General features: G+C 49.3%; 1 protein-coding gene across 9 annotated transcripts in view; it reads right to left on the bottom strand.

Moving 5' to 3' along the window:
* Positions 1-27,371, bottom strand: part of RNF144A (ring finger protein 144A) — a 116,567-nt gene that overhangs the window by 15,673 nt on the left and 73,523 nt on the right. For 7 of the 9 annotated variants that reach the window (XM_060116716.1, XM_060116715.1, XM_060116713.1 and 4 more), the window contains 5 exons: positions 22,291-22,436; positions 11,736-11,840; positions 11,538-11,598; positions 5,590-5,797; positions 955-1,105 (listed from right to left, as the gene is read on the bottom strand). In XM_060116716.1, coding sequence (XP_059972699.1) covers positions 955-1,105; positions 5,590-5,797; positions 11,538-11,598; positions 11,736-11,840; positions 22,291-22,425 — 660 coding nt within the window. In that variant the 5' untranslated portion in view covers positions 22,426-22,436. Of the gene's footprint in view, positions 1-58; positions 1,106-5,589; positions 5,798-11,537; positions 11,599-11,735; positions 11,841-22,290; positions 22,437-27,371 lie in introns of those variants that run through there. The other 2 variants (XM_060116719.1, XM_060116720.1) reach the window with 2 other exon arrangements.

The following is a 27,371-nucleotide window of genomic DNA, read 5'->3' as shown; positions in this document are numbered from 1 at the left end:
AAAAAAAAGAAATACAGTAAAATGCAAATTACATATATATATTATGTATAATACAGGGAGACTATATATAGCCTATATATGATATATAGAGACCATATATTTAGACTATATATATAATTATATATATGATATATAAAGAAACTATACACATAAAGCCTCTGAAGGCCCTAAAGACTTTATAATGCTTCAGACATCATTCTGAACAGCAGAGACAGCGCAGGGTACACTGGGGAGATGGTGGCCGTAGGAGGCCAGAAACTTCCATTCTGCCAGACGGCAGAGGGTCTGTATGTTCTTCTGCCCTGCAGGTGACACGAGCATCACTGAAGTAACTGCCCCGCGCCCAGCGTCCGCGGTCCCCTGCCTCCATCATCCTTGCTATTCCGGGAATGGCCCCTGCTATGGACTGTTTGCTTTCCCCAAAATTCCTGCGTTGAAGCCCTGACCTGCAGTGGGATGGTGTTTGGAGGTGGGGCTGCTGGGAGGTGTTTAGGTTCAGACGAGGTCATGAGGCTGCAGCCCTGTGACGGGATTCATGTCCTTATAGGAAGAGGAAGAGAGTCCAGAGCTCCCTCTCTCTGCCAGGTGAGGCCACAGCGAAGGCGGCCGTCTGTACACCAGAAAGAGGGTCCAGAACCTGATGACACCGGCGCTGATCTCAGATGTCCAGCATCCAGCACGGAGAGACCAACGTCTGTGGTTTCAGCTCCCCTATGTAGGGAGACGCTGAGATCCTACCCACCCCTTTAACCCCCAGGCTGAACCCCAGCCTGGGCTGACCCTTCGCTCCCAGAGCTCCTGCACAAACTCCCATCTTTTGATACCACTGCATCCAGGGAGCTGATACTACCATAAATACGCACAGAGAAAACGCCTGACAGTGTAAGTTCAGTGAAGCAGCTGGCGCACGCCTGCGGCTTCAGCCTGACCCACAAAGCCCCGCCGCGTACTCACATCCAGGGACTCAAGGCAGTACCAGCAGAAGGCGTGCTTGCAGTTCTTACACATCATCTGTGCGCACCCCTCATCCCGCTCGATGTACACCTTGCACTTGGGGCAGCGTTTGATGGGCGCGTCGTCCTCCTCCAGTTGGAAAGTGGAGCTGCTGAGGGAGAAGCTGCATCAGGGCTGTGCTCAGAGGGCCAGAGGGCCGGGAGACACCTGCCAGCACAGGTTAACCCTGGAAGCACTAGCTCACCTAGAGGCACTGAGGTCACCCGTGAAATATGTTGAAACCAAAGAGACTCGAGCTCTGGAAAACAATCACCAAAAAACTGTGAAGCAGGGCTTCCCTGGTGGCGCAGTGGTTGAGAGTCTGCCTGCCGATGCAGGGGACACGGGTTCGTGTCCCGGTCCGGGAAGATCCCACATGCCGCGGAGCGGCTGGGCCCGTGAGCCATGGCCGCTGAGCCTGCGTGTCCGGAGCCTGTGCTCCACAGAGGGAGAGGCCAGGGCAGTGAGAGGCCCGCGTACCACACACACACACACAAAAAAACCAACTGTGAAGCAGCCAGCTTGACTTAGGGAAAAGAAAGAGCAAGATCAGCACATGTCTGAATTTAGATGTGCACAGACAAAGCAAAGAAAATAGGGCAAAAGGCTTACAATGGAGGTCTCTGAATAATGGGATTACGGTCAAATTTTATGTCCTTATTCATATAATTGTATGCTTTCCTAAGGGTTGATAACACATGGTATGCTCTTTGCCATTATCAGAAAAAAAACACATTAAACACACACACACACACTAATCGCTTATTAAGATCTACTTGGCGTGTCTGTACAAAACTGTCTGCCTGAGAGGTCTGAGCAGGCCCGCAGGGGTGAGCATGGTGGCATTTAAGCCTGGGGTCAAGTGCAGCTCTTCTGCACACAGGCTGGGTGGCAACCTCTCTGAGGCCCAGCCTTCTGGTCAGTGTGAGTGTGACAGATGGGGTTACGCAAGTGTGAAGGGCACAGGGCAGTGCAGGCCTGTGTGACGTGCCCAGTAAACGGCATCAATGATTCTATGCTGCTCATAAAAAGACAGCCTAGGTATCTTTTTAGGTTGACTGTAGAACGATGTCCATCCCATGTTATTCATCTTAAAAGACAGCTAAAAATGTGGAATCATCTGGAAAAAGAAGCTGTCAAGGGCAGTTACCACTGATTATGGGGCACGTACTGTTTGAACTCACTGCAGCTACTCAACGTCACCAGGAGAAAAATGATTTCCCATTGGGATGAGCAGCCTTTTCAGAGCCTAAAGCATTCATGAGTATAAATTCACTACAAGAGAGCAAATTCTGGCATCCCGAGTAAGTTCTTTTTTTTTTTTTTTTTTTTTTTGTGGTACGCGGGCCTCTCACTGTTGTGGCCTCTCCCGTTGCGGAGCACAGGCTCCGGACGCGCAGGCTCAGCGGCCATGGCTCACGGGCCCAGCTGCTCCGCGGCATGTGGGATCTTCCCGGACCGGGGCACGAATCCGCGTCCCCTGCATCGGCAGGTGGACTCTCAACCACTGCGCCACCAGGGAAGCCCAATCCTGAGTAAATTCTGGCTGAAGGATCTTCCACAAGCATCATAGTGAATTCCAGCCTTAATTATGTCATCACTTTACACGGTTGTCTGAGGTTAAGTGAGCTTCCAAACAATTGCAGTCTCAGGGTTTTCCTAAGCTCGAGGCTCCTACACCGTGGGGCCCGTGTTCCACCTTAATAGGTTCTTGTTTCATTCACTAGTACAAGGTGACCAGGTAAGACGACCTGGAAGGAAGCAGTATGTCCTCGTAGTCAGGGGGTCTGGAGACAGACATGCAAGCCCTGGCTGGGCTGTGTACATACTATCAGTCTGCACGCCTGCAGACATGAGGCAAACTGCATCCGTCTCAGAGTGGGTGATGAAGATGTAAAGAGTTTCTCTGTGCTGAGCACATAGAACCCAGCACGTGTATAGTAATCACTCAATAAATGCTAGTTGTTAGTAATACTATTACTGAAAGATAATACAACTGTAGCTCAAATTCATCTCTAATTTAACAGCAAACTGCAGACCAGCCTGGCCGCACAGCATGTGATTTACAATGAAGCAGGGCTGTCATAACATGTGCAGGTGCCTCCATGGGGACGGGCAGGGACCAGCCATGCACAGATGCTAGCTGCCTCCTTCTGGAATGAGCTTGATTTCTAACAAAGGCCAAAAGTCAGGAGGTACCAAGTCCCATGATTAAGGTTGACTATCAGGTTAGAAAACATTGTTTTGGTTTGAAAGCCAGGTGTGACCTTAAAATAATGAAACCAATTTTCTCATGTGACTCATAAACTAATTTTGAAGGAAATGCCATGAACAGAGGCCACGTTCGTGGAGAGCACCTCTCAGGGAGACTTTTCAAGCGGAAACAGTTAAAATATGTAAGTTCTGGTGCATTGCGGCATGGAAATTATATGGTATGGACAAAAGTTTTCAAACATTTTCTGGTACCTGAATTATATTTAAAATGATTATTAGTAACAACTACTACTATACACTCAAACTTGTGAAGGCAGGTAGGAGTCTTTTGACAGTTTCATCACAATTTACGTGGTCTAATGTCTTTAAGGGGCAAACACACAACATAAATGAGTGGGGCTCGTCAGGTGGTGGGTGGGAATGGGGGTTAAAGGAAGATTTAACTTAAAGGAAAAAAAGTCTGTTATATGAAAATAACCGAGTGTGTCCTCAATTATAAATGGTAGTTGAAGTCCGCCCAGGGACCAGGGAGACAAGAGGGAGTGGTGAGGACTGTGGCAAAGTAAAGATGCCAGAAACCCCAGATAAAAAGGGGTTGCTGTCCAGCTCCAGACACCTGTCTCCTGGTGGGGATGTAGTTCCACGTGGCTGGATAAGCCAGAAAGTCAGATTTTTTTGGGTAAAATCTTTGTTTTATATATTTTCACAAAATGAGATTTGTGAGTTCTTATTCAAATTGCCCTTGTGTCAGTTTCTTAGGTTGCACAACCTGATTTTTTTTTCATTTTGTTTGTTCTCGTTCTTTCTAAGGTATATCACGGATGATTTAATATACACGTACGTCGTGCCATCGTGACATGATTGCGGTCTTTGGGCAATAACCTCCATGAGACCAGAACACCACAGATGAAGAAATACTAAGTCGTCAGGCACTCAACACCCACCACCCTCCACCTTAAGAAGGTTTTATGGATCCCTTCTCCATCCCTCCCAAGAGCAGGACACCGGCTCTTCCTGACTCCGGGTTTTGCTGGTCCTTGGAAGGGAGGAGCCCCTCACTCACTAAGCAGGGCCTTCTCTTAAACAGTCACCCGACTGCTTCACGAGGGCACAGCCCCGCCTGCCCTCTACCTGCCTCTTCCCCAGCCCGGAAATCCAGCTTTCCCGGTTATGTGTAATCTGTCACACTCGCAGTGTGGCTCTTCTCGCAAAATTATGAAGGATCAAGACCCTAAGTATAAGTTAAGTGATCGTTCTAGTGTTTCGGCGCCTGCTGTATGCCGAGATTTGGGGTGACAACGCCCAAACACACACAAGAGCTCAGCCTACTGGAGGGACTGGTCACATCAACAGATGAACTAACAGCCAACAGGGCTGGTGTTCTCATCAATGCAGACATCTCCAAGGGGGACACAGAGGGTGGGTCTCCAACCCTGCCCTGGGAACTGGGAAGCTTGACAAAAGAGGCCATGTCCTCGAGGGTGGCAAGGAGTCCCCAGGGAGAGCAGGAGGGCAGAGAAGGGACATTCCAGGCACAGCGCAGAGGTGCAGGCGGCAGGGGACAGGGGTGTGTCCGGCGTCGCCACGAGGGTCCCTGGGCAGGTCGAGCTGTGGGGAGAGGGGCGGGGGCGGCAGATGGGGACAGAGGAAGACAGGCTGGTGACACCTTCGGGTGGATGGTGAGAGATTTAGTCCACCAGGAAGTGGCCTCAACCGGCGCTGGGCCATCTCTACCTGATTGAACCAGATGCCACTGAAGATACTGGAGGACAAAACAGCTGAATACTATCAGTTTCTATGCTTCAGGCTACTAAATTTCAAGGTACACAGAGTGATGCTGTGGTGTCCACCTGGCCGTCCCAGCTGAGGGTCTGGCGGGGGACGGGAGGGCAAAACCGCTATAGTGGTTTACCGCATCCTTCCTGCCAAGGCCCCCATTTCAGGCACATGTGGCCCCCTTGGCCTCAAGTACCAGGAGCCTGTATTTGGCGATCCTTCTGGTGTTTCTAACCACTGCCCCCCTCTTTTCTGCTCCTGCACCCCCATTTAGGATCATCTGCAGCACAGTGGCGTCTTGGCAAAACTTCAGGTATCACAGGACTTAAGACCCTGCATAGTAACTGACTGTTCATACGTTTGCCTTCCTGGATGGGCAGAGTGTATGCTGTTTCTTATGCAACTTTATATTTCCAGAGGCTGGCACAGTGCCAGGCACATAATCAGTTCTCAAAAATTAATAATAAACAAATCCAGGTCTGAATGAGACCCAAGAGAAGAGCATACGTGGAGACTGACCGGGGTGCAGCCCTGTCCTCCCCAGAGGCACATTGAGGGAGAAGCCTGATTCCTTCTCCCGGCCTGCAGTCTGTGCCCCGAGCATACCTGGTCTCCCCGGGAAGGAAGGTGATGGGCATGGTCTCTGGGCAGCCCTGGCCAGGGTGCCAGCTGGCTTTGCAGGCGGAGCAGAATTCCGTGTCGCAGGCTTTGCACTGTACCAGCTGCGGGGTCTGCAGCCCCATCTCCTGGAGCTGGCACACAGCCTGGCAGGTGGACGCCGGGCACCAAGTCCGACAGGGGTCCAGGAGCACCTCTGGCACAGGGAATAAAAACGGGCAAGTCAAACTCCGCAGGACCAAGGATCTGGCGGGGCTTCGGACTGATGGACACGGACTTCACGTATTTAAGGGAGAAAAGGAAATCAAGGTCAGATATAACATCCCCTTCACGATCCGGGACCCATCTGGCTCTACCTCCCCCCCCCCAGCCACTCCCCACTTCCCACTCCACTCACGTGGGGGACAGCAGATCCCCAACTATCCCCAGAGTCCTCGTGGCTCAGGAGCCCCTACACCCTGGAAGCCTCGTGGTCCAGGGACCACTCCTGCTCTCTGCCCACCTGCCCTGGGACATAGCTTCGTGCAGTCAGGCCCGTCCTCCAGGCTCGTAGCCTCACAACCTAGCCCAGTGTGGGGCGTGCATCGGGCATCCCAAAATATTGGTTAAGGATGGAAGGAAAAGAGGGAAGGGAGATGGCTGATTCTTCTTCTCACCAAAGGTCAGACCTCTGACTTACGACTGTCTCCCTCCCAAGTTCAAATCTAAGCCCTGAGCTAAGGCCTGTATGAAATTCACTCTTCAACAGCTGGCTTTCCCTCTGAAGTGGAGCCCATGTCACTAAGAAGCCTGATTTGATGAAATCAGTCAGGAAGTGGATTTTGAAAAACAACACCACAACCCTCCCATTCCTTCACATCTGCTTTCATATCTCGCATTTCTTTAAATAACGGTCCCGAGCTGTCCTTCATGTGAGCCTGGTTACTGGTTCCTTGGACCCTTTGTCCAGTGTGACTGGACTCTCAATGCAGGCCAGCGGGAGGGAGAGCTGGGCAGGAACCCACACGGATGCTGATGCAAGGCCAAAACGCCGCGAGGGAGGCCAAAGGATTCCAGGGTGTGTTCAAAGGCCTCCAAGTCAGCCACTGAGGGCCGCTCTTGAGAAGGAATGGACTGCATTGTGCTGGGAACTTGGAAGCAGTGAAAGGCCCTTGCAGGCTTCTCGGCCACATGACCAGCGAGGGCCAGGGTGGGTGGGTTCACCCACATCAGAGACAGGATTTGTAGGCACTGGGACCTCCAACAGGCTGGGGCTGTCATGAGCTGCAGGCACCCGGGCCTCACCTCAACAGGCCACCCGTGTGTTTGCCATGCTCCCCAATCAAATGTGGATTCAGCCTGCCATGAATGAGCTCCTGTCAGGTACAACTGGACTAAAACCCATCTCACCATCCAATCCGGGGGCTAACAGTAGGTATTTCAGTCTTTGAGGGCCATGAGGTCTCCATCCAACTCCTCAGCTCTGCTGTGGTAGCACAAAGGCATCTGTGTCGATCCGTAAATGAGTGTCCCAATAAAACTTGATTTATAACCCCAAGCCAGGGGCCGTACTAATTTGACCCACTGGCCATGGCTGGCCAACTCCTAATCTAATCTAACTTTTTTTAAAAGGTGACTTAATCAACAGCACAAAAGTATCAAATTGGTAGGCCTGGCAGAAGCTTTAGAAGACTTACTAATACAAAGGAACACCTGCATTCAGGAAAATGTGATACTTTTTAATTGTTTTTCTTTATAATAAGGTAAAATCTTCCTGATGCCCCTAATAGTGTGTGAAGGAGTAAAATTCGCTCTTGTCACGATGAGCTGAGAGTGCTGGCTTTTCTAAGACTGTCTCTGGCTGTCCAATCCGAGGTGGTGGTTTTCTGGGAAAACGCACGTGTGTGGGGCAGTGGCCTGCAGGCCCCTGGGCTGAGGAGGCAGGAGGAAGGCAGAGGAAGAGATGCAGAGGCGGCCTGGGGCACCAGGGGAGCCACCAACGGCCGCTGCCCCAGGGTCCTGTGCCTTTTAGCAGGCGGCCCTCCCCCTCCACCATCTGGAATTTCTCTAAGAGCTCTGCCTCCAGTGCTGGTGTGCTGCTGGGTGAGCCAGGGTTTGCCGCACCTACATCACGGGGCCCCTATGTGCCCGGCCCCCGAGGGCGGTGCTGCGGGATGTGCGCGCTCGGCCTGCCAACAGCAGAACACAAGCAGGTATGTCCTTAGCGGGGTCTGTTTCCCTGCCAACTTGACAAGGTGTTTAGTGCTGTTGCCCCTAAAGGGACAACACTATCCAGTTTAGACCCTTCCGGTTCCCACCACTCCCCGCTTCTGCTCTGAGGAGGCTGTGACGTCAGGAGGGGACCAGCAGAATCTCTGCCTGCGTCTCACGGCAGAGCGCCATCTTCCGTCCACTCCTCTTAGATGGCACGCGTGGCTGCCGGCGGGGGGGAGGGGGGGCCTTTTCATGAAAGGCCCAATTATATCATGCAGCGCACAGCAGAGGAGACCTAGTTAGGGTTTCCATGGTAACGACTTCAACTGTGCGACCTGTGTCCTTATGGCACCGCCCATCCCTATGGGAGAGACTCCCTGTGGGAGACGTAGAGGGCAAACACTCTGCCCCACGGATCTGCGAGCTCAGAACACCCTTCCGTCGTGCTGCCGGCACACATGCCCCTATGGGCACAGCCTGGGCTCCTCTCTCAGACGTCTATTAGAATTCTACATCATCACCCCGCTGCTGGAGTCTGCCAGCTGGATGTACAAGATGGGATGCAATCAACAGGAAAATCCACACCAGGCAACAGCAGAGGTTTTCTTTCCAGGATGTGTTTGTACATACATATCTATGTCTGTCTATCTGTCTATATATTACATATATATCTTATACTATACATTAGATACATTATATCATATGATATATTATAACTATTATAAATACTGTATCTAATATTTATATATACACATATTTGTATATATTTTCACACAAGGCAAGCAGTGTATTTTCTGGCACACTAGAAGAAACTCATCTTCACTCCCATCTCCCAAAGGTATATTCATAATAGATTAATGAAGCAGTTCCCTAATAGCTCTACTTATCAAAAAGCCCAAGACTCTTTTAAAAGATGTTTTTCTTTCCTTTTTTTTTTAACATCTTTATTGGAGTATAATTGCTTCACAATACTGTGTTAGTTTCTGCTGTACAACAAAGTGAATCAGCCATATGCATACATATATCCCCATATCTCCTCCCTCCTGCATCTCCCTCCCACCCCCCCATCCCACCCCTCTAGGTGGTCACAAAGCACCGAGCTGATCTCCCTGTGCTCTGCGGCTGCTTCCCACTAGCTATCTGTTTTACATTTGGTAGTGTATATATGTCCATGCCACTCTCTCACTTCATCCCAGCTTACCCTTCCCCCTCCCCATGTCCTCAAGTCCATTCTCTACGTCTGCGTCTTTATTCCTGTCCTGCCCCTAAGTTCTTCAGAATCATTTTTTTTTAGATTCCATACATATGTGTTAGCATACCATATTTGTTTTTCTCTTTCTGACTTACTTCACTCTGTATGACAGATTCTAGGTCCATGCACCTCATTACAAATAACTCAATTTTGTTTCTTTTTATGGCTGAGTAATATTCCATTGTATGTATGTGCCACATAAAGATGTTTTTCTGTCTTAAACACAACTGTCCTTTGAGAAGCACACTGTGGAGGGCCCAGCATCCCCGCTTATACTGGTCCATTCTCACTGCCCTGGATATATAAACAAACGCCTGCAGCGTGGTGTGGTCGGTGCTCAAATAGGAGCTCGTGTGTAGCCCAGTGGGGCATGCAGGCAAGGGCGATGGACCTTCCCTGGAAGCTTGTTTGTTCCCAGCCTTGGGGGTCTTCCAGTTGGGAGAGTAGGTGCTCAGAAAGCACCTCACAGCCTCCCTCCTGGCTTCCTGCTTCCCAAGGACCTGGCTGGAGGAGTGGGGAAACTCAGATTGAAATCAAGCCTCTGATATAAGATGAGACATACAAAGTTCACAGGAAGACAGTGTTTGAAACTTTAACCATAGGACTTTTTAGTAACTAAAGGTTGTCAGAAAATCATGGCAACTGTCAGTTTTAGTCCAGTCACCATCCTCATTTGAAAATGAATTTCAAAGGGAGAGAGTACATTGAAAGTTACTCACTGATCCTGTCTCAGAATTTGCTCAGTGACCAGCTATAATCAATAGCTGTATTTTATTAGCCCTAACATTTTAACATTTCATTCAGACCGGTCTCTGGTCCTATTAAGTCCGAGTTCTTTTTGTGTTTTTTGCTGCTTTGAATGTAATGCTAGAAAAATGTTTTAAAGTGATGGGTTTGAGATACTTTTTTAGCCTAAGTCGAGTTGGGTTCATTATTATGCAAAGGAAAAAAAAAAATCTTTGACTAAGCTAAAGTTCGGAAGAAATAACACAGTTAAAATTATTATGTAGGAATATTTACCCAGCTGCGTTTTTAAATTCAATGTCATAGAAAGTTCATTTTCTTGTAACCCAAATAACTGCCAGTTTCTCTCAAGATTCCCACTGGAAAATGTTTTCAGAAGACGCTCAAAGTCTCAGAAATCCAAATTAATTTTATTGCTCCACATACTGACTTTTGTATCACATGGCATTATATTTAAGCTATAAACTGCCCCAAACCAAACAATATATGGCATTTAAATAAATAAACTCTTGAAAACAAATTTCAATGCCATCAAAAATCCTGTTTGATTTTTTTTAGGTTGGCCACACATTACCTTTTATTTTTTTCCTTGAGAAGTGAGCCTCAAGAGGAAATGCAGCTATCTTTAGCATTTCTTAAAAAAAAAAAAAAAAAAGAAAACTTTCCACATTCAGCTAAACTAAGAGTCTCTGGACACTTTCCTCTAGTCTATTCCGCATTCCATTCCTATCCTGATGGTGTTTTCCTGTAAACACGCCACCCAGGGCTGCATCTCTCATAAATGCCTGATCCAGGCAAGGACTGAGAACCAGTCCAGGAAGAGTGAGGAGCAAACTTCAGTGCTCACAAACTGAGCTGAAAATTTTACAATCCGGATGCAGCATCTTCACAATAAAGTTTTACATACAGAGCATCTTCTACCCATGTCTTATTCTGCTCCTTTTCAGATGAGCCCAAGGTCCAGAATATATATGAAAACGAGGCCAAACAGAATCCACAGACACTTTAAAATACCATGTTATGATCCTGAAGTATTTCAGACAGCAAAGAGAAAGACCCATCCCGGACGGTCCGCATGTCTGAACTCTGGAGCAGCCCGGCTTCAGCCAGCAGGGCTGGGCAGGGCACTGCGGGGGACCTGGTCCACATCCCACCCCACTACCCACCAGAGATGGAAACCAGGGCGCGTCTGTTAGCCTCTGTGGGTGTCAGGTTAACAGACAACCTTGTCGGGCTGTTGGGAGACTTGGTGAACTAAGGACTCAGCACCCACTGGTCCCAGCGTTCATGAGGCAGCCTGTGAAGGCGATGGACATGCGTGCGGTCAGGATGGTGAGCGCCACGATTCCACCCTGCCTGAGCTCGGGGCTTGCTTCCAGGCCTTTGTATCTTTTAAATTCTCCGGAGGTCTAAGAATTAGTTCTCAGACTGTTAGGCCTTAACCTGACTGGAGAATAATGCCCCACGACGGTCTCTTTAAACTACCCCCAAAATCCCAAGCCCCTAGAAGCAAGCTGTGTTTCATGAATCTTTCCTGTTCCTAACTAGAACTCCAGCAGAGGCCTTCCAACTATGAGCTCTGCAGAGAATTCAAATGACAGCTGAACTTTAGAAGTCTAATTTACATCAATGTTTTCACTTCTGCTGTAGTCAAATGATATATAATCACAGTCGCCAAAAGCACTCCCCCAGGTTACCCGGATTCTGTCACAGGAATCATAACTGGCTAAGACACTGGGGCACCTACCTCTTTCAAATTGTAGCTTTTTGTATCTTTGCATGATTTCAGCTGCAACCATACACTCAATCTAAGGGAAAAAAGAAAAAGGAGTATAGCAATCTGAGGGCTAGACTACAATACCAGGTCAGCCTAGACAGAACCCATAACCCCCGATCCGCTGAGGAGCCCATGCGCGTGCACCCCAGTTTCCCCAGCTGAACGTGCCTCGTTCTCCTGTAGGTGGCCCTGTTTGGGGCAGGCAGCATCAGGGCAGCTAATGGCAGTTTCCAATCCTTCTTTGATCAAGAGTTCCACATACTGTTTCAGGCACTGAAAAAAAGAGAAAAAAACAGAGAAATATCTGTAAACATCTTTACTTCCTTAAGGCTGAAGGAGCAGTGAGGCATTAAAAAAAAAAAAGAAGAACAAATCAAGAACATTGTTCCAATACGTTTTTTTGTATATTTGCCATGTAGCCATAGCAACGACCAAATTAGGGGCTGTATTCACTCAACAAATATTTGCGGGGTACCTCTTCTGCACCGGGACTAGGGAGGCGGGCTGGACCCCTGGGCCCGACCTCGGCAAACACCATGCCAGTGCGCCCAGGGCAGGAGCAGAGGCATCGAGGGAATCGGGGAAGCCGCGTCCCTCAGACACACATCAGACGTCAGGCGCCATGCTCAGTCCCCTATATTCCATTGTTTCACGTGCTCCTTAGAACATTCTCGCAGGAAAGGTGTGACCATGTCATCACTCAGGTGTGAACACTGAGTCACCAAAGAAGGAACTGCCAGCTTACCCAGACAGCAAGGGCAGAGCCCAGATTCCAACCCAGCCTCACCTGCCTCTAAATCGCCCCTGCACCCCCCACTGAGAACCCAGGTATGGCTGCCCATCCTCCTTCAGTGACCCCTTACTTACTGGGCAATTACTTGCTACCACCTTCCCCTACTTGGCAGTCTGGCTGGACATCTGAAGTAAGTCAGAAAAATCAGTGAGGGACACAAAGCAAAGTTCATACCAAAGTGAGGAGGCCTTTCCCAACGCCGGTTTACTCTTGCTTCACTGTCTGCTAGTTGTAGAAATCCAATACTCCCTTAAAAAGCACTTTGTAAACAACAAGTAGAAGGAAGGTCATGACCTTCCTTAGTTGCAAGCTCACTACCAAATGTGACTGAGACAAACACTGAAGCGCTTACGTCAGAACTCAAAGAGCATGGGAAACCAGACCTTGCAGTGAAAGGACAGCAAAGCACAATATCTCACCAGCATCTCCAAACCTCCTTTCAGTCACAGCCCAGTGTAATACTGGGGCTCATAACTCCACCACCACTACACTATTATAATAACACTATTACGTGTCATAGTGATTCATCAAGAAAAGCACAAAAACTGTTGGTGGGAATGTAAATTGATACGGCCACTATGGAGAACAGTATGGAGGTTCCTTAAAAAACTAAAAATGGAGTTACCATATGATCCAGCAATCCCACTCCTGGGCATATACCCAGAGAAAACCATAATTCAAAAAGACACATGCACCCCAATGTTCATTGCAGCACTATTTACAATAGCCAGGACATGGAAACAACCTAAATGCCCATCGACAGACGAATGGATAAAGAAGATGTGGTACATATATACAATGGAATGTTACTCAGCCATAAAAAGGAATGAAATTGGGGCATTTGTAGAGACGTGGATGGATCTAGAGACTGTCATACAGAGTGAAGTAAGTCAGAAAGAGAAAAACAAATATTGTATATTAACGCATATATGTGGAACCTAGAAAAAAGGTACAGATGAACCGGTTTGCAGGGCAGAAATCGAGACACAGATGTAGAGGACAAATGTATGGACACCAATGTGGAGAAGCGGCAGGGGGTGTGGTGATGGGATGAATTGGGCGATTGGGATTGACATGTACACACTGATGTGTATAAAATTGATGACTAATAAGAACCTGCTGAATAAAAAATAAATAAAATAAAATTCAAAAATTCAAAAAAAAAAAAAAAAAGAAAAGCACATAAGCTGTTTCCTAAGCCTCTTCCTCCCCTCAAAATGTCTAATCCATTTCATTATAAGAATGCATGGTTACTAGGAACGGATGGGCCTAAAATCAGATCCAGCTGCAGTTTCCACTGGTTCTGTGCTTTGAACAAGTCTGCCTCTCTACCAGCCTCATTTTCTGGACCTGCATTTTAGGGTGGTTCAGCCTACCTCATGGTGGAGTCGAAAGAATATTGTGCAAGAGAAAGAGGTCAAGGACCTCCCTGATGGCTCATTGGTTAGGAGTCCGCCTGTCAATGCAGGGGACACGGGTTCGAGCCCTGGTCCGGGAAGACCCCGCATGCCACGGAGCAACTAAGCCCGAGCACCACAACTACTGAGCCTGTGCTCTAGAGCCCACAAGCCACAACTACTGAGCCCACGTGCCACAATTACTGAGCCCATGCGCCTAGAGCCCGTGCTCTGCAACAAAGAGAAGTCACTGCAAGGAGAAACCCGCGCAACGCAATGAAGAGTAAGCCCCGCTCGCCGCAACTAGAGAAAGCCCGCACAGAGCAACGAAGACCCAACACAGTCTAAATAAATAAATAAATAAATAAATAAATTTATATTAAAAAACAAAAAGAGAAAGAGTCTAGAAGACTACATGGAAAAGCGTGTATGCTCAATATATAAATGACAATTGATCTAAATGGGTAATTCTCACCATTTTAGCAAACCAGAATATTTCATTCACTAAAGACTCTAAAGATGGCAATTTCTTTAAAAAACAGAAACCAAGGTAATCCTCGAAAAGACCCATCTCCTACAGCCTCTCTCAAGAGCACTGAACACAACGCTAAGACTCCGCGTGTCAGTTGCAGCCTCGGTGCCTACGACCCAAGGGCCCCATATCCCTCTGTCCTGTCCAAGCTCCCTGTGACCACGCGGGCCCTGAACTTGGGTTTTTCCCAGATCGTCTAGGTCTCCCCAATGCAGTGATGATGAAGAGAACTCCAGAGAACCGAGTGAGGATGAGCCTAGTCCTGGCACTCCCTCTGAGGCCTCAGATGGCAGAGGTTTCAGAGGTAAACTCATCAAAGCCAACACAGGAGCTTCCCAGAACGAGGGAGGGGCAGGGGAGGAGGGAGGGGGTCACGCCGAGCCTCCATCAGGCCTGCACCTCTCTGGGAAGATGGCACCGTGGTTTGGTGGTGCGCTGAACGCCTACAGCAAGGTCTGTTCACAGTGGGAGGTGACTGGAAAGCCAGTGTCCTGTGTGGGGCTGGGGGCAGAGGCTGAGGAAGAGAAACACTGCAGGCTTCAGAGCTACAGAGACACCTGGAATCCCCGCCCTTCCAGGCAGAGCCGCGGACCGGTGATGTGATGAGTTTGGGCCACAGCCCCCTTGACTACAGAATACAGATGCCCATCTTGCTGGGCTTTTGCAACCGTAAGAAAGAAACTAGGTAAAAGCACCTGGCACAGTTCCCAACACACGGACCAGCTAAGTAAGAGGGACCGCTGTTACCTGCGGTGTGTCTATCTGGGTGACAGATGTCTTACAGGTGAAAAAAAAAATCAAAACCTTAGCAACAAGATCACTATTTTACTTTCTACAATTAAGTTTGTCTAAATTGAGTCTCTGGAGGACACTGGAATGCCGTAAAATGATAAAATGCTGAAAACTCTCACAATACTGTGCAGAGAAGTACATGATGAGAGATTTACAAAATGCAGCAATGAAAGCTGGTGTGACGTACATACCCGGGGGCATCTCCGAGTCTAAACGACGCTGTTGAAGAGACCGCACGTATCAACGAGCAGTGTGTCACGGCTGCGGAGGACTACCCAGGAGCGTATGTCCTATGCCATTAGCAGGACGCTATGCAATTTGCAAAATGACTGTGCTCTGGAAGCATCCATTTGTTTACTATATAAAAAGAGATGAGGATCCAAGTGTCTGACCAAGCATCCATCGAAAACAAGCCCGGGCTTCCTCCAGATATAAAGCAGGCCATGACTCACAAGCTATGTTTTTCAATCTAATAGCAAAAAGATGTCTTGAAATGAGCACAAAATAATGCCAGAGAAACCTCAGTCAAGATATACAGGACAAAGGCAGACACTGATGTATTGATATTTCCTCCTATCATATTAATTATAGCTCTCTGTAACCAAATGCCTCAGGACCCTGTGTTAATCACTACCTGTATTAGCCAACTAAACAAACAGGAGGCTCTTGGGAGGCGATAATCACTCCCATTTTATGGAGGTGAGAGCAAAGCTCAGGGAGGTTAGAAACGGGCCCAGAGTTATTTGTAATGAGGTGGGTGGACCTAGAGTCTGTCCTACAGAGTGAAGTAAGTCAGAAAGAGAAAGACAAATACCGTATGCTAACACATATATATGGAATTTAAGAAAAAAAATGTCATGAAGAACCTAGGGGTAAAACAGGAATAAAGGCACAGACCTACTTGAGAATGGACTTGAGGATATGGGGAGGGGGAAGGGTAAGCTGGGACGAAGTGAGAGAGTGGCATGGATATATATACACTACCAAATTTAAAATAGATGGCTAGTGGGAAGCAGCCGCATAGCACAGGGAGATCAGCTCGGTGCTTTGTGACCACCTAGAGAGCAGGGATAGGGAGGGTGGGAGGGAGGGAGACGCAAGAGGGAAGGGATATGGGAACAGATGTATATGTATGACTGATTCACTTTGTTATAAAGCAGAAACTAAAAAAAAAAAAAAAAAACGGGCCCAGAGGTGGAGTCTGTAAGTGTAGGAGCTCGAGCTCAAACCCACGTGTGCCTGACTCCAAAGAGGTGAGGGTTTTGTTTTTTTAAACTGTGCCTTCTTCCTCCCCAATCAAGAGCTCTTTCATAAGCAATCATTTATTACTTATTTTCTGTTACCTCATGAGGTTTTTTTTTTCTTTCAGTACAAAGCATTGTGGCAAAGACTGAGTCAAACTAGACTGTGTCTTTATGTGTCCCTGATGCTTGGATGCCAGGACATTCCACGACATCAAGACCCCAAGGCCCCTGTGGGAAAAGATGCGTGTGCAGATCCTTAAGACGCACTGTGCTGGGGCTCCAGTGGGGTCCCACCTCAGGGGCGCGGGTGGTCAGGAAGGCATCTCAGAGGTGGAAAGCTGGCCAGAGGGACAAGACGTCCCAGCAAAGGAGCGTCTACCACACAAAGGGCAGGAGGAGGGAGGGGGGCTGTAGAGAGCCGCAGAATGTTCCAGGCCTTTCGTTTTCCACTCTGTCATCCAACTCTTTGAAACCCAGTCCAAAGGCAGAGGCCGCACTGCTGATCTGCTAAGGTACCTCCGCTGTGCCAGAACTTTTCTGCCAAGGAGAAGGGGGCCACAGGGACACCTCTGCCTGCTGTAAAGTCTGCAGCAGGCCTGAAATTCATCTGTTTTCTCCCTTGGAGGCCTGCTGGCTACCGATGATGCTAACAGCCGAAAGAAACCTCCAGAAACTGTGCTCAGAGGTGCCTGAGTAGCTTCTGCTCACTAAGATCCACTGTTTACGTGTTCAAACAGCAAGGACCCTGGAATCCCCGCCCTGGGTTGGGATGCCAGCGAACCCGCTTGCCAGATGTGTGACTGGAGCCAGAGCTGTGCCTCTCTGAGCCCCCGTCCTCCACGGTGTGGGATGAGACAAGCCTGGCGGACAGAAAAGGGTGCCTCTACAGTCGGCGCCCCAGGGCCCCCAGTGCTCCGGCACGGCGCCCGCACACGCACCACGTGTTCTGCTCGGCACCCCCTCAGCCTCCATCGCCGAGGGTCTGCCTACCTTCCTCCCCCATTAGAAGGCAGGCGCTTCGGAAGCAAGAACGGTTTCTCTCTCCAGTCCCTGTGCCTGTGAGTGCTGGTAGAAAGCAAGAGATTAACGACGCCGCAGGGAAAGGCAGATGCCAACATCTGGGGAGCTGAGCGCTCACACACACGACAAGCCGACACCCACATGGACACGGACACTCGGCAGCCGTGCAGAGGAGGGGAGACCCGTGGCGGCGTGGACCTCAGGTCACTGCCAAAGAGCAGCTGGACGGCGTGGCATCCCAGGCGTCTCTGCAGGCGGGGAGGGCAAGCCCTTCCTCACAGAGCTGTCCTCAGGGAGGCGGGAGCCACCGCCTGGCACAGCAGGCATGACAAGGATGCTTTATGCATCCCCCCCCGCCCCCTGGCCATGCCACCAGGAGCTGGAAACCTGAGCAGGCCACCCAGCCGGCCCCGTGGTGAATGTTCTGGCAGCGACGCTGCTCCGGGCTGCAGGAATGTGACTTTACCCAAAGCAGGGGAGTCCAGAGTATGAAGGTTGCTTTTGTAAAATTTTTAGAGGAAAACAAAATTCAGACTTACTTTCTACCCAAAGAAACCCCCCAGAAAACAAAACCCAGCTCTCATCTATGTGTCCTCTTCGTCCTCTGCTCTTGACAAACCAGAGGATCTGCTGTCTCCTGGACTAAGCTCCCCTGAGCTCCGACCCCTCGGCTTTGCTGAAGGCCAGGTGCAGCCCCACGGTCAGCCCTGCTCCAGGTAACCTCACTGCTCTGGTCCCCGGCTGTCCTTGGGCCTTTCTGGGGAGAAGACACCATTCTCTCCTCCGCAGGGAGGGTGCTCTCCTCACCCTTGGGCTTCTAAACGAGCTGCAGGAGACGCCGTGTGTGTAAGACAAGGTCACCCTTTTCCTAAGCCGCGGAGAAGCAAGTGTGAGCATTTCACCAAACCATATCACCTTCATCACCAAGACCTCCCAGGGAAGGCCAGACAGAGCTGGCTGTGGTGGGCAGGGCTAACGTATGGAAATCAGAGTCAGGGACACAAAAGGGTCCTCCCTTTCATCCACTCAACAAATATTCATTTACTCTGCACCAAAAGTCCAAGAGGCTGGAAATGCAGAAGCAACAGATAAACCTTGGGCTGAACTCTTCCTGAAAGTAGAATGAGTGTGTTTCATGTACAGTTGTGTGGGATCTGTGTGTTGTGTGCATGTGAATTTAAGAAGGCACGTGAGAGAAGGGGATGCAAGGATAGGACGAGTTTGAGGGTCTGAGGGTGTGACAATGGCAGTACATGGGCAACGGCTCAGAATCGGTGGCACCTGAGGGCTAATTCTAACAGAGGGGCACTCTGTTCACCCAGCCTCGTTAGGTTCAGCTGTCTAGATTTTCCAAACGACTGAAGATTATTCCATCGAATGGAGAAACCAAGACTTTTGTTTGTCTTTTATCTCATGAATACGAAGGGGCTGGGGAGACCGAGAATGCCCATTTGGGTGCCTTGCCATCAATGGGGCAGGGTTCCAGGACCCTGACTGCAGCAGGATGCGGATGGGCCTCCTGCAAGAGAACAGGGAGGTCGGCTTTGAGATTCAGAATCAAGTGCACAAAACGGGGAGAGAGAGAGAGAGGGACCCAAGTGTCCTTCCTGGGTAGGAAGGTACTGAGATCTGGGGGGCGTGAGAAGGAAGCCCAGTGCCCGTGAGCCAGGACATGGCCTGCAGGTGCCTCCCAGCAGCCCTTCAGTTCTTTGTCACGTTTGTCAGCAAAGCTGATACCAGGAGTCAGCACTTTCTTCTGCATGGTTTATGCACACGCATCAGGTTTTAATGCAAAAAGCAAATGCACCGGAGTCAAGGCACACCCAGTGAACGTTCTAGAGCAGCTCGTCCCATCTTTCTGAGCTGCAGTGTCTCTTTGAGGAGATGGAGAATCCTGCCCACTTTGCAGGGTCTTATGGGAAGCTTGGCCATGTTGCAAGGCACGGGGTAAACCACCAGCAATCAGAGAAGCTGTTTTTTCATCCACAAGGTGAAGTTTTAAGGGGACCCTAAATCCAGACGTAAAAATGAAAACCACGCCTGTGGAGCCTGTGAGCAGTGCCCCAACTCGCCGGCCCCAAGAGCAGGATCAATGACGGTCACACAGCCAAGGAGGCCAGAGGGTTTCCTGGGAACACACGTGTCTTCTTCACCCACAAGTTACCGAGAGAGATACCCTCGCTCTACCTGTGGACAGCGCGGGGTGAGGACGTGCCGTCTGCAGCTGCTACCATTTTGTTACCATCACTGGGAGCCCCAGCTCTGCAGGCTTCCTGGGTCACGGGCGGGACCCTCATGCCACCTGAAGCGCTTAATGCCTACACAAAGGCAGTGCCAGTGGGACTGGCAAGGGACAATGTCCGTGCAGTGTCATGGACACAAACATGTGTCATGGTCATGCCACGTTAGTACCTGGTAGGCACATATTTCTGGTACTCGAGTAATTTGGGGAGACGCAAGTTAAATCAACAGTTGTCCCTTGTGTGGATTCCTCGGGGCTTGCTTTGTGCCCTTGGGCACCCAGAGTGTCCCAGGGGCAAGGGTACAGAGAGGGACACGGCATGCTGTGTGCAGTAAATCCACTGAACCACACAGATCGTCTGAGTGCATCTTTGAGGACAAGCGTTCCTCAGGACACACACTTGGGGAAAGCTGCCCAGAGCTCCTTCAGATCCCTGCGGTTCTAAGTCCCAGCTCAGAAGCGAGATGGAGAGGATCTGAGCCTCCACGTGGCAACTGCTTCACACGTGTGCTTCCTGAACCTCAGGGTAAACTCCGTTCAGCTCCATTATACAGATGAGGCACACGAGGGAGGCTGAGGTCAGAAATAGCTTGCGTTTCAGTGCCCTGATGCCTGACCCCAAACACCGGGCTTTGCTCTCGAGCCCCTTCCTCCTTGAGGTCAATCTACCTCAGACCTAAAGCCCATAATTCTCTAGTAGTTTTTATTTGAAGAGTGCCCCCTTTCAGCTTTGCACAATTTTCTCTCTTCACTCTTTCCTACCTTCCCAGGTCTGTCCCCAGGAAAAAGACAGTGGCAGTTCTGCTGGCTGGGGGACCCTGAGGCCTACACAGAGGGGATGGCAGGTGACGGAAGCCCTCGGGGACACGGGCGCCTTCCCCCAGTCTGCGACACGCAGGTGTTTCCTGTGCTTCATGTTGCAGGGAGCTGCGGACACAAGTAAGCCTGCCTCAACATCTTAATTTTTAATAAATGGCTGTGAGAAAACAATCACAGCTGTCACCTGTTTCTCAGTGCTCCCAGCAAACCCCTCTTTGAGAAAACAATGTTATTTTCCTCTATTCACAGTCCCTGACTTAAATTAAGTGTTTGATCTGAATTAGACTTGCTTATTTATTTTCACTACTATGCTCTAGAAATAGAAAACTGTAACAACAATGACAACAAATGAAAGGCTGGGTAAAACCATGCCAGGGTGAATGGGCGACCTCACAGTGGAAGAAAAGAAGCCGTGGTCCCATGAGGCCCTCCCCACACGACGCAGGCAGGGGACGGCGAGTGGCAGCAAGCTCGCCTACAGGCACATCTGCAGACGGGAATCAAGCCAATTGGTTGAGATTGCGGAAAACTTCCCTTCAGGCAAGAGGGAGGCACTTTTTGCATAAAGAGAACTCTAATCCATCCCGACGCTGGACCATCTCATCCTCCAGAAATGAAAACGAGTCCAATTCTCTGTGTTCATTGGCTGCACATCTGTCTTTCCACCCACCTCCCCCCAGGGCTCTCTCCCTCCCATCCTTCCCCAGCTCAGAAAAAGCCCAAAGCAGCTTCCAGTGCTCCAGGTTGAAGTTACTTTCCTGGGGCTTTACGGAGGCACATTTCTCGGCTGCTAAGCACACGGCTGAGGCTGACTGTGCGGTTCAACCCTGCTGCCTCTGCTGATTATCTGTCACGGGCCCCGCTGCAGACCAGGCATTTGGGGACAGAAATGTGGCCTCAGGAAGCCAGTGTCTAACATAAAGGGAAGTCAGATACCCAGACTTAAACGATTGAAAGCTCCATCTCATCCGTAAAATGCAGATGATGCTATTGAATGCACATAGGTCCCAAACAGACAAGGTCTGTAAAACAGAGAAACAGAATAAGGTCTGTAAAATAGGGGCAGGAAGAAAGAAGTCACTGAAAATCAGGAGGAGGCTGTCAGGGACAGAACCCAATCCAGACATCTGAACAATACACGGGAAGGCCATTTCTATAGTCCATTTATAACAGTAGTCTAATTCAGAAACTTTTTTTAGTTTTTCACAATTTAAAGGAATATTGTTTTTCCAGACTTTTCTTTTTTCTTTTTTTTTTTTTTTTGTATTCCTTGAATGGGAAGAAAAACCAAGCAAAATTAAACGAGACAAAATGAAAACAAACACTACACAATCATTTTTCTCTTCTGATAGGTAAAATGCTGGGTCTGAGTGAGGCCTGAGGGAAACAGAAGCCCCTACAGGCGTTAAGAGCAGGCCATTTGGCCCAGGATGACGCTGGCTGCATCTTCAGGAAATTCAAATGCGATTTCAAGATGCAGCCTCTCCAGCTTCGTGCTAAAGCAGTGACAGCTGACACGGAGAGCTGACTATTCCGCCGTACGCACTCACCAGGCCAGCACCCCTGCAATCTCAGGCATGTCATTGTTCAATTAAATCTAAAGGGAGCTGTGGTGAAGCTTTTCCTTTTCAGAAAGGAGCGCACACGCCATGATCAGGGTTTCTCAACTGCGTTCCCAGCTCCTAAGATTCTGTTTAACTGATTACCTTTGCACCACGGGCGCCTGCAGTCGAACCTGCTTGGGGAGCCTGACTGATTTGGAGGAGAACGCCTCCAATAACTGGGTAAAAGTGAGGGCAAAGGGCTGCATGGTATCTCCAAAAACAAAAGTGAAAAAGGCTCCTCCTGAAATTCTTTTAAACTGGCGTTTTCTGCAAGACCCACCAGGGTACAGAAGATGCATTGGCACTGGGCGATGGTCGTCATCTTCTCCACTGGGTACTCCCCGAGACACAGCTTGCAGGACACCAGTGGGTCCAGGGCCAGGTCCCAGGTGGGCCGGCACCGCGCTGTGGTCATGGCAGAGCAGTCTGAAACGAGAGAAGCACAAGCCATCAGAACCTTGTGGCCTCCACCAGAACCGAGGCAGGGGTCACTCCTGGCTGAAGGGGCTCTGGGGGTGGCCAAGTGAACACTGAGGGGCCCGGGGTTTGACAGTCCTCGTCTGGGTCCTCTGAGAAGTTTTAGCCAGAGGTCCCCGATCTCAGTCTGTGGGTGATTCCTTTCCCGTGTGGACGGTAATATTCAAAACGGCGAGTGGTCTACCCGTCGGCATCCTTCCCTCCACCCCTCCGATGGGCACTGAGGAAGGCACCGTCCACTAACGAAGCACCCAGCTCAGGAGGGCAGAACCTTAGCAACCCGGCGAAGGAAGCTTTTGCTGAAATAGTTATTGGTCAGATCAAACTGTTCTCCAGTCTCTGCTGTAGGGATATCCCAGGGAAACCAGTTGGTGAAGTTCTGGCCTCTCTGTGCCCTCCCAGTAGATTGGTCCTTCCACACTGGTTTCTGTCCTCACCGCCCAGGTGTCACCTGACCTTCCAGAACCAGCACAAGCACCGCTGCCTCCTAAGTCCTGGAAGACTGTCTAAAATGTAAGTTTCAGGGCTTCCCTGGTGGCGCAGTGGTTAAGAATCCGCCTGCAAATGCAGGGGACACGGGTTTGAGCTCTGGTCCGGGAAGATCCCACATGCCGTGGAGCAACTAAGCCCGTGTGCCACAACTACTGAGCCTGCGCTCTAGAGCCCGCGAGCCACAACGACTGACCCTGCGCTCTAGAGCCCGCAAGCCACAACTACAAAGCCTGCGCTCTAGAGCCCGCGAGCCACAGCTACTGAGCCTGCGCTCTAGAGCCCGCAAGCCACAACTACAAAGCCTGCGCTCTAGAGCCCGTGAGCCACAGCTACTGAAGCCTGCGTGCCTAGAGCCTGTGCTCTGCAACAAGAGAAGCCACCTCAAGGAGAAGCTTGCACACTGCAGTGAAGACCCAACGCAGTCAAAAGTAAAAATTAAAATTAAATAAATTTATAAAAACATAAAATGTAAGTTTCTGGGCGGCAAGGCCCTTTGGCAGATTTGTTCATTTATATGGGTCAAGTGTATCCAACAGTGCCCGGTGTGTGACTGACACTTCACAATCATCCATGGAACAATCGTCACTTCCCCACCCTCCTCAACATTCTCTGGGCACATCCACCCCTGTTCTGTGTTCCCCTGATAACAGGCATCTTCCTATTGCTATGTTACACACTGATTTCCACTGTTTACTGCTCGGGGGAAACAGAGAAGGTGTGAGTGTCCAGCTCTTAGCTCGGCTCTGACCCACGGTGGCCTCAATAATTTCCTGTTGATTGACTGAATTCTTGCATCCAGGGAAATGGCTCCTTGCTCCTAGCTTACCCCCTGCAACTTGATTTAAGCCTACAACACTTACTTTGTACCTGTGGTGGGAAGTATGTGCTTTATTCTACCAGCACCCCCTTGCCCCCCAAACTCAGAACTGAGAAAGATTCAGTTAAAATTTCAGATAAAGTCCACGGCCATCCAAACTCTCACTATCTGCTATCCAAATCTCAGGACCTAAATTGATTTAGAGAATTTGGTATCCTTCCCTACTGAACCCCTAACCTCACTCTCTGAACTGAGGCATGAAAAGAGTGGGATAGCAAGACACACCTACATTCCCCCCGAGTGTGTGAGGCCATGAAAAGAGGGTTTGTCTTGTTCAACTCCACACGTACAGCAGAAGACAATACGCATAACGACAAAGGTACACACGTGAAGGGAAAGAAAACAAGACAAAACAACACCAACCAACGACCAGAACATACACAAAACGGCTCTTGGATCTTGGAAAGTCTCAAAGATGTATGAGACAGAGTTCCCCATCTTAGGGTCTTAGGATTCAACTCAGGAACATCCTTTGCCCAATAAAAAGCTCATTGATCACACAAGGCAGAGTGTAGGATTATGTGTGAAATCGGTGCTCGAGGCATTCGGGAAAACTGGAAATCAGCCTGGGCTAGAATCTTCCGAACAGAACTTTGCAGGGGAGATGAGGCTTGAGTTTTAAGGGGAGGTTACATTTCATACAGGTGGAAAGGGGGTGGATATCAAAATAAGACAGAGAAGTATCCCAGCATCTTTCACCAGGCAACAGGGTGTGGAGGCAACACCGTAGGAGCAGAAGGAACTCTGCTCCCACCGGGCAAACAGAACACCCCTATCTAGTAGGGTGCTGGACTGCTTGACCACTGTCAGCCTCAGTCGGCTCATGTGTGTGCTGGGGCCACAACCTCCATCTCCCAGGGCTGGTGCAGGATCAGCAGAGATCACATGAAGGATCTGACATGCGTGGCAATGCTCAGTAAACCCTCTCCCCTTCCCCTGGGATGCCTCATTTGGCCATAGTTTATCCACCTGTGAGAAGGCCTCGGATGATACCAACCAGGGGCTGGGTGTGCAAGTTATTTCTAGGGTCAGGGAGCTGTCATGATACTTTTTTTTAGAAAAAAATTATATACATTTCTCGTGTTTTGACAGTCACAGTTCACCGGGTATCACTAAGCAAATATTTACTTAGGACGAACCACTGTGAGTTCTACGCAGGGCGCTGGGGGCGGGGACGGCACGTGTGAGTTGGGGAAGAGACTCTGCGATGGTCTTGGGAACGCGCAGAGGAGATAAGACACAGTGACACGCGACCCAGGCGCATGAGTGATGTCAGGGTGGCAGAGCAGCGGAGGAGACCCTGACCTATAAGAGCTCAAGCAAGTGAGGGGAGTTCCTGACTTCCGGCGGGAACCGGCATTGGGAGCGAGGGCGGGAAATCCGAGGTCGGGGCAGGGCAGGGACAGCAGCCTCCTCCCCGGACAGTTAACATCTGGGGGCGACTTAGTCTAAAGTAAGTGCACTTCCCACTGTTAGAGAAGAACTCTGACACAAATTCAAGTGATTGTGGGGTGGGCTGGAGCCTTCCGGCTAATTTAAACAAACATGATCATTGGACCTTAATCCAAGGGCACCAGAACACTTAGGTAATTTGAGGGTCACTCAGCAATCTGGGGGTGCAGAGCGTACTAGAATAAGACTCCTCATGTCCCTGAGCTCATTTTCATTTGGAACATCTCCCTGCATCTTGAATTTATGCTTATTATGAGTATTTTAAATGTCCAGTGTTGCCTGGATCCTGGGCTCAGGTGCCAAGACTTTTTTCTGTATGTTTCTCGGCACCTTTTTCTGTTTTAATCCTTAATATCTCTTAAATCTCACAGTACAGAGTGTCAACTGTGTTTTGATTAAGAATGTTAGTTAAGCCCTAACAGGGATCACAAACCTTTACTGGAAGTATTGAGAAATCGCTTAAGACTGGAAATGTCCCCAAGGGGACAGAGGTTCCTTAATTGGCTTTTCTGTCCTGGAGAGCTGGGGAAAGGCAGCAGTGGACACTGTCCAAAAGGTCTGGGGTCCAGATTCTGTAGGGCACTGAGCAGCAGATGACATGTCACCCAGCAGACCTGGGTCCAAATTCCTGTTCTGCCACTTGGTCATGTGATTTTGGAGAAATTACTCAACCTCGAGGAACTTTAGTTTTTTTTCTCTCTGTAAAACTTACACACCATCACCTCCCATGTACACTTGTGAAGAGTGAGTGAGAAAGAATATGTTTAAAATTCCTGGTAAGTAAAGGTCATTAGGCTATGTCGGGTTCAAGAGCTTGGACATTAACCCATACGAACCAAGGAGAGGAGAAAAACTGAGAGACGTTAAGATGGACTTAGTCTTAGGAAGTTCAGGCTGATGGCCATCATCTTTGGAAGAAGCAAACACCAAAACCTCAGAAGCCTCCTGCTTTATCATCTGCTGTGCAGGGTGCTCCAAGGCTGGACATCACCCCAAATGGCAGAAATCAGGGTCTTAACCCTTTGACATAGTCCTTGAAGCCCACGGCCCTGACCCCACTCACTGCCTTTCACCGTGGACCACTGGTCCCATCCTAGCTGGTTCCTCCCCAGGCAATTCTCTCTCCCCCAACTTCTGAGCTTGGCTCCTTTCCTGTTTATAATGACCCTCAGTTCAACTTGCAAGGCTTGACCTCTCAATTCCTTTCTTCCTGGACCATGATTTCCACTTGACCTGAGGCAATGTGGCCTCCACTGCCCTGGGCACAGGTTAGACATAGCCTCTCACCTCCCAGCCCTATGATTCAGCCTTGAAGCAGGTCAGACTCGGTCTCCTGACATCTTGTCAGTATTCTTTCCTACAGAGTAGACACTCTCTAAGGTGAGCTCACAATCATGTTTCAATGGGAACAACAATTGGACATATTTTACCAAAAAAAAAAAGATACATTGTCTAAGCCCATCACAACCTTCCTGACACACAGGATGGGCTGAATATGATTTTGCAAACATTGAACAGCTGCAAACTTGAAATAGGAATTTGCAAACAAAATCACAATGCACAATAAGAGAAAAAAAGTCTTTGTTTTCCTAACGTGAATGTCAAGTAGAATGAAACAACAAACTATTTTAAGAACATCTGGTCAATTTTAAGCATTATTCAATCTAAGCAACTCAAAATGTTTATAAGGCAAGTTACTTATTAAGCACGACTGGGTTATGCAGAGGGTGCATTGTGATGAGAGGTATACAAGGATGAGAAAGAGCTAGAAGGGAAAAGAACCCATTGAGGGAGATAGTCTTAAAAGTACGATGTGGTTATTTGGCCAGGACCATCGCACCTGGGCTGTGGGGCTGTGGATTCTGCAGGTCCCTATTCACCCACTGTCACCCCTTCAAGGCAAAGTAGGGGAAGGGAAAATCAAATCGGTGTCAGCCAATCACTACCCAACTTTTACTCTCAGGACTGCCCTAAAGCCGGCGGAGGCATGTTGGTGGCTCTTCCCCAGCTGAGGGGGCGGGGAGAGTCACAGCCATCTGAGTTTTCACCAGCCTTTCAGGGAA

Source organism: Mesoplodon densirostris, chromosome 14, assembly GCF_025265405.1.
Source record: "Mesoplodon densirostris isolate mMesDen1 chromosome 14, mMesDen1 primary haplotype, whole genome shotgun sequence".
Lineage (NCBI taxonomy): Eukaryota > Metazoa > Chordata > Mammalia > Artiodactyla > Ziphiidae > Mesoplodon > Mesoplodon densirostris.
The sequence above is the reverse complement of the archived record's forward strand: the minus strand, read 5'-3'. Positions and strand labels throughout refer to the sequence as shown.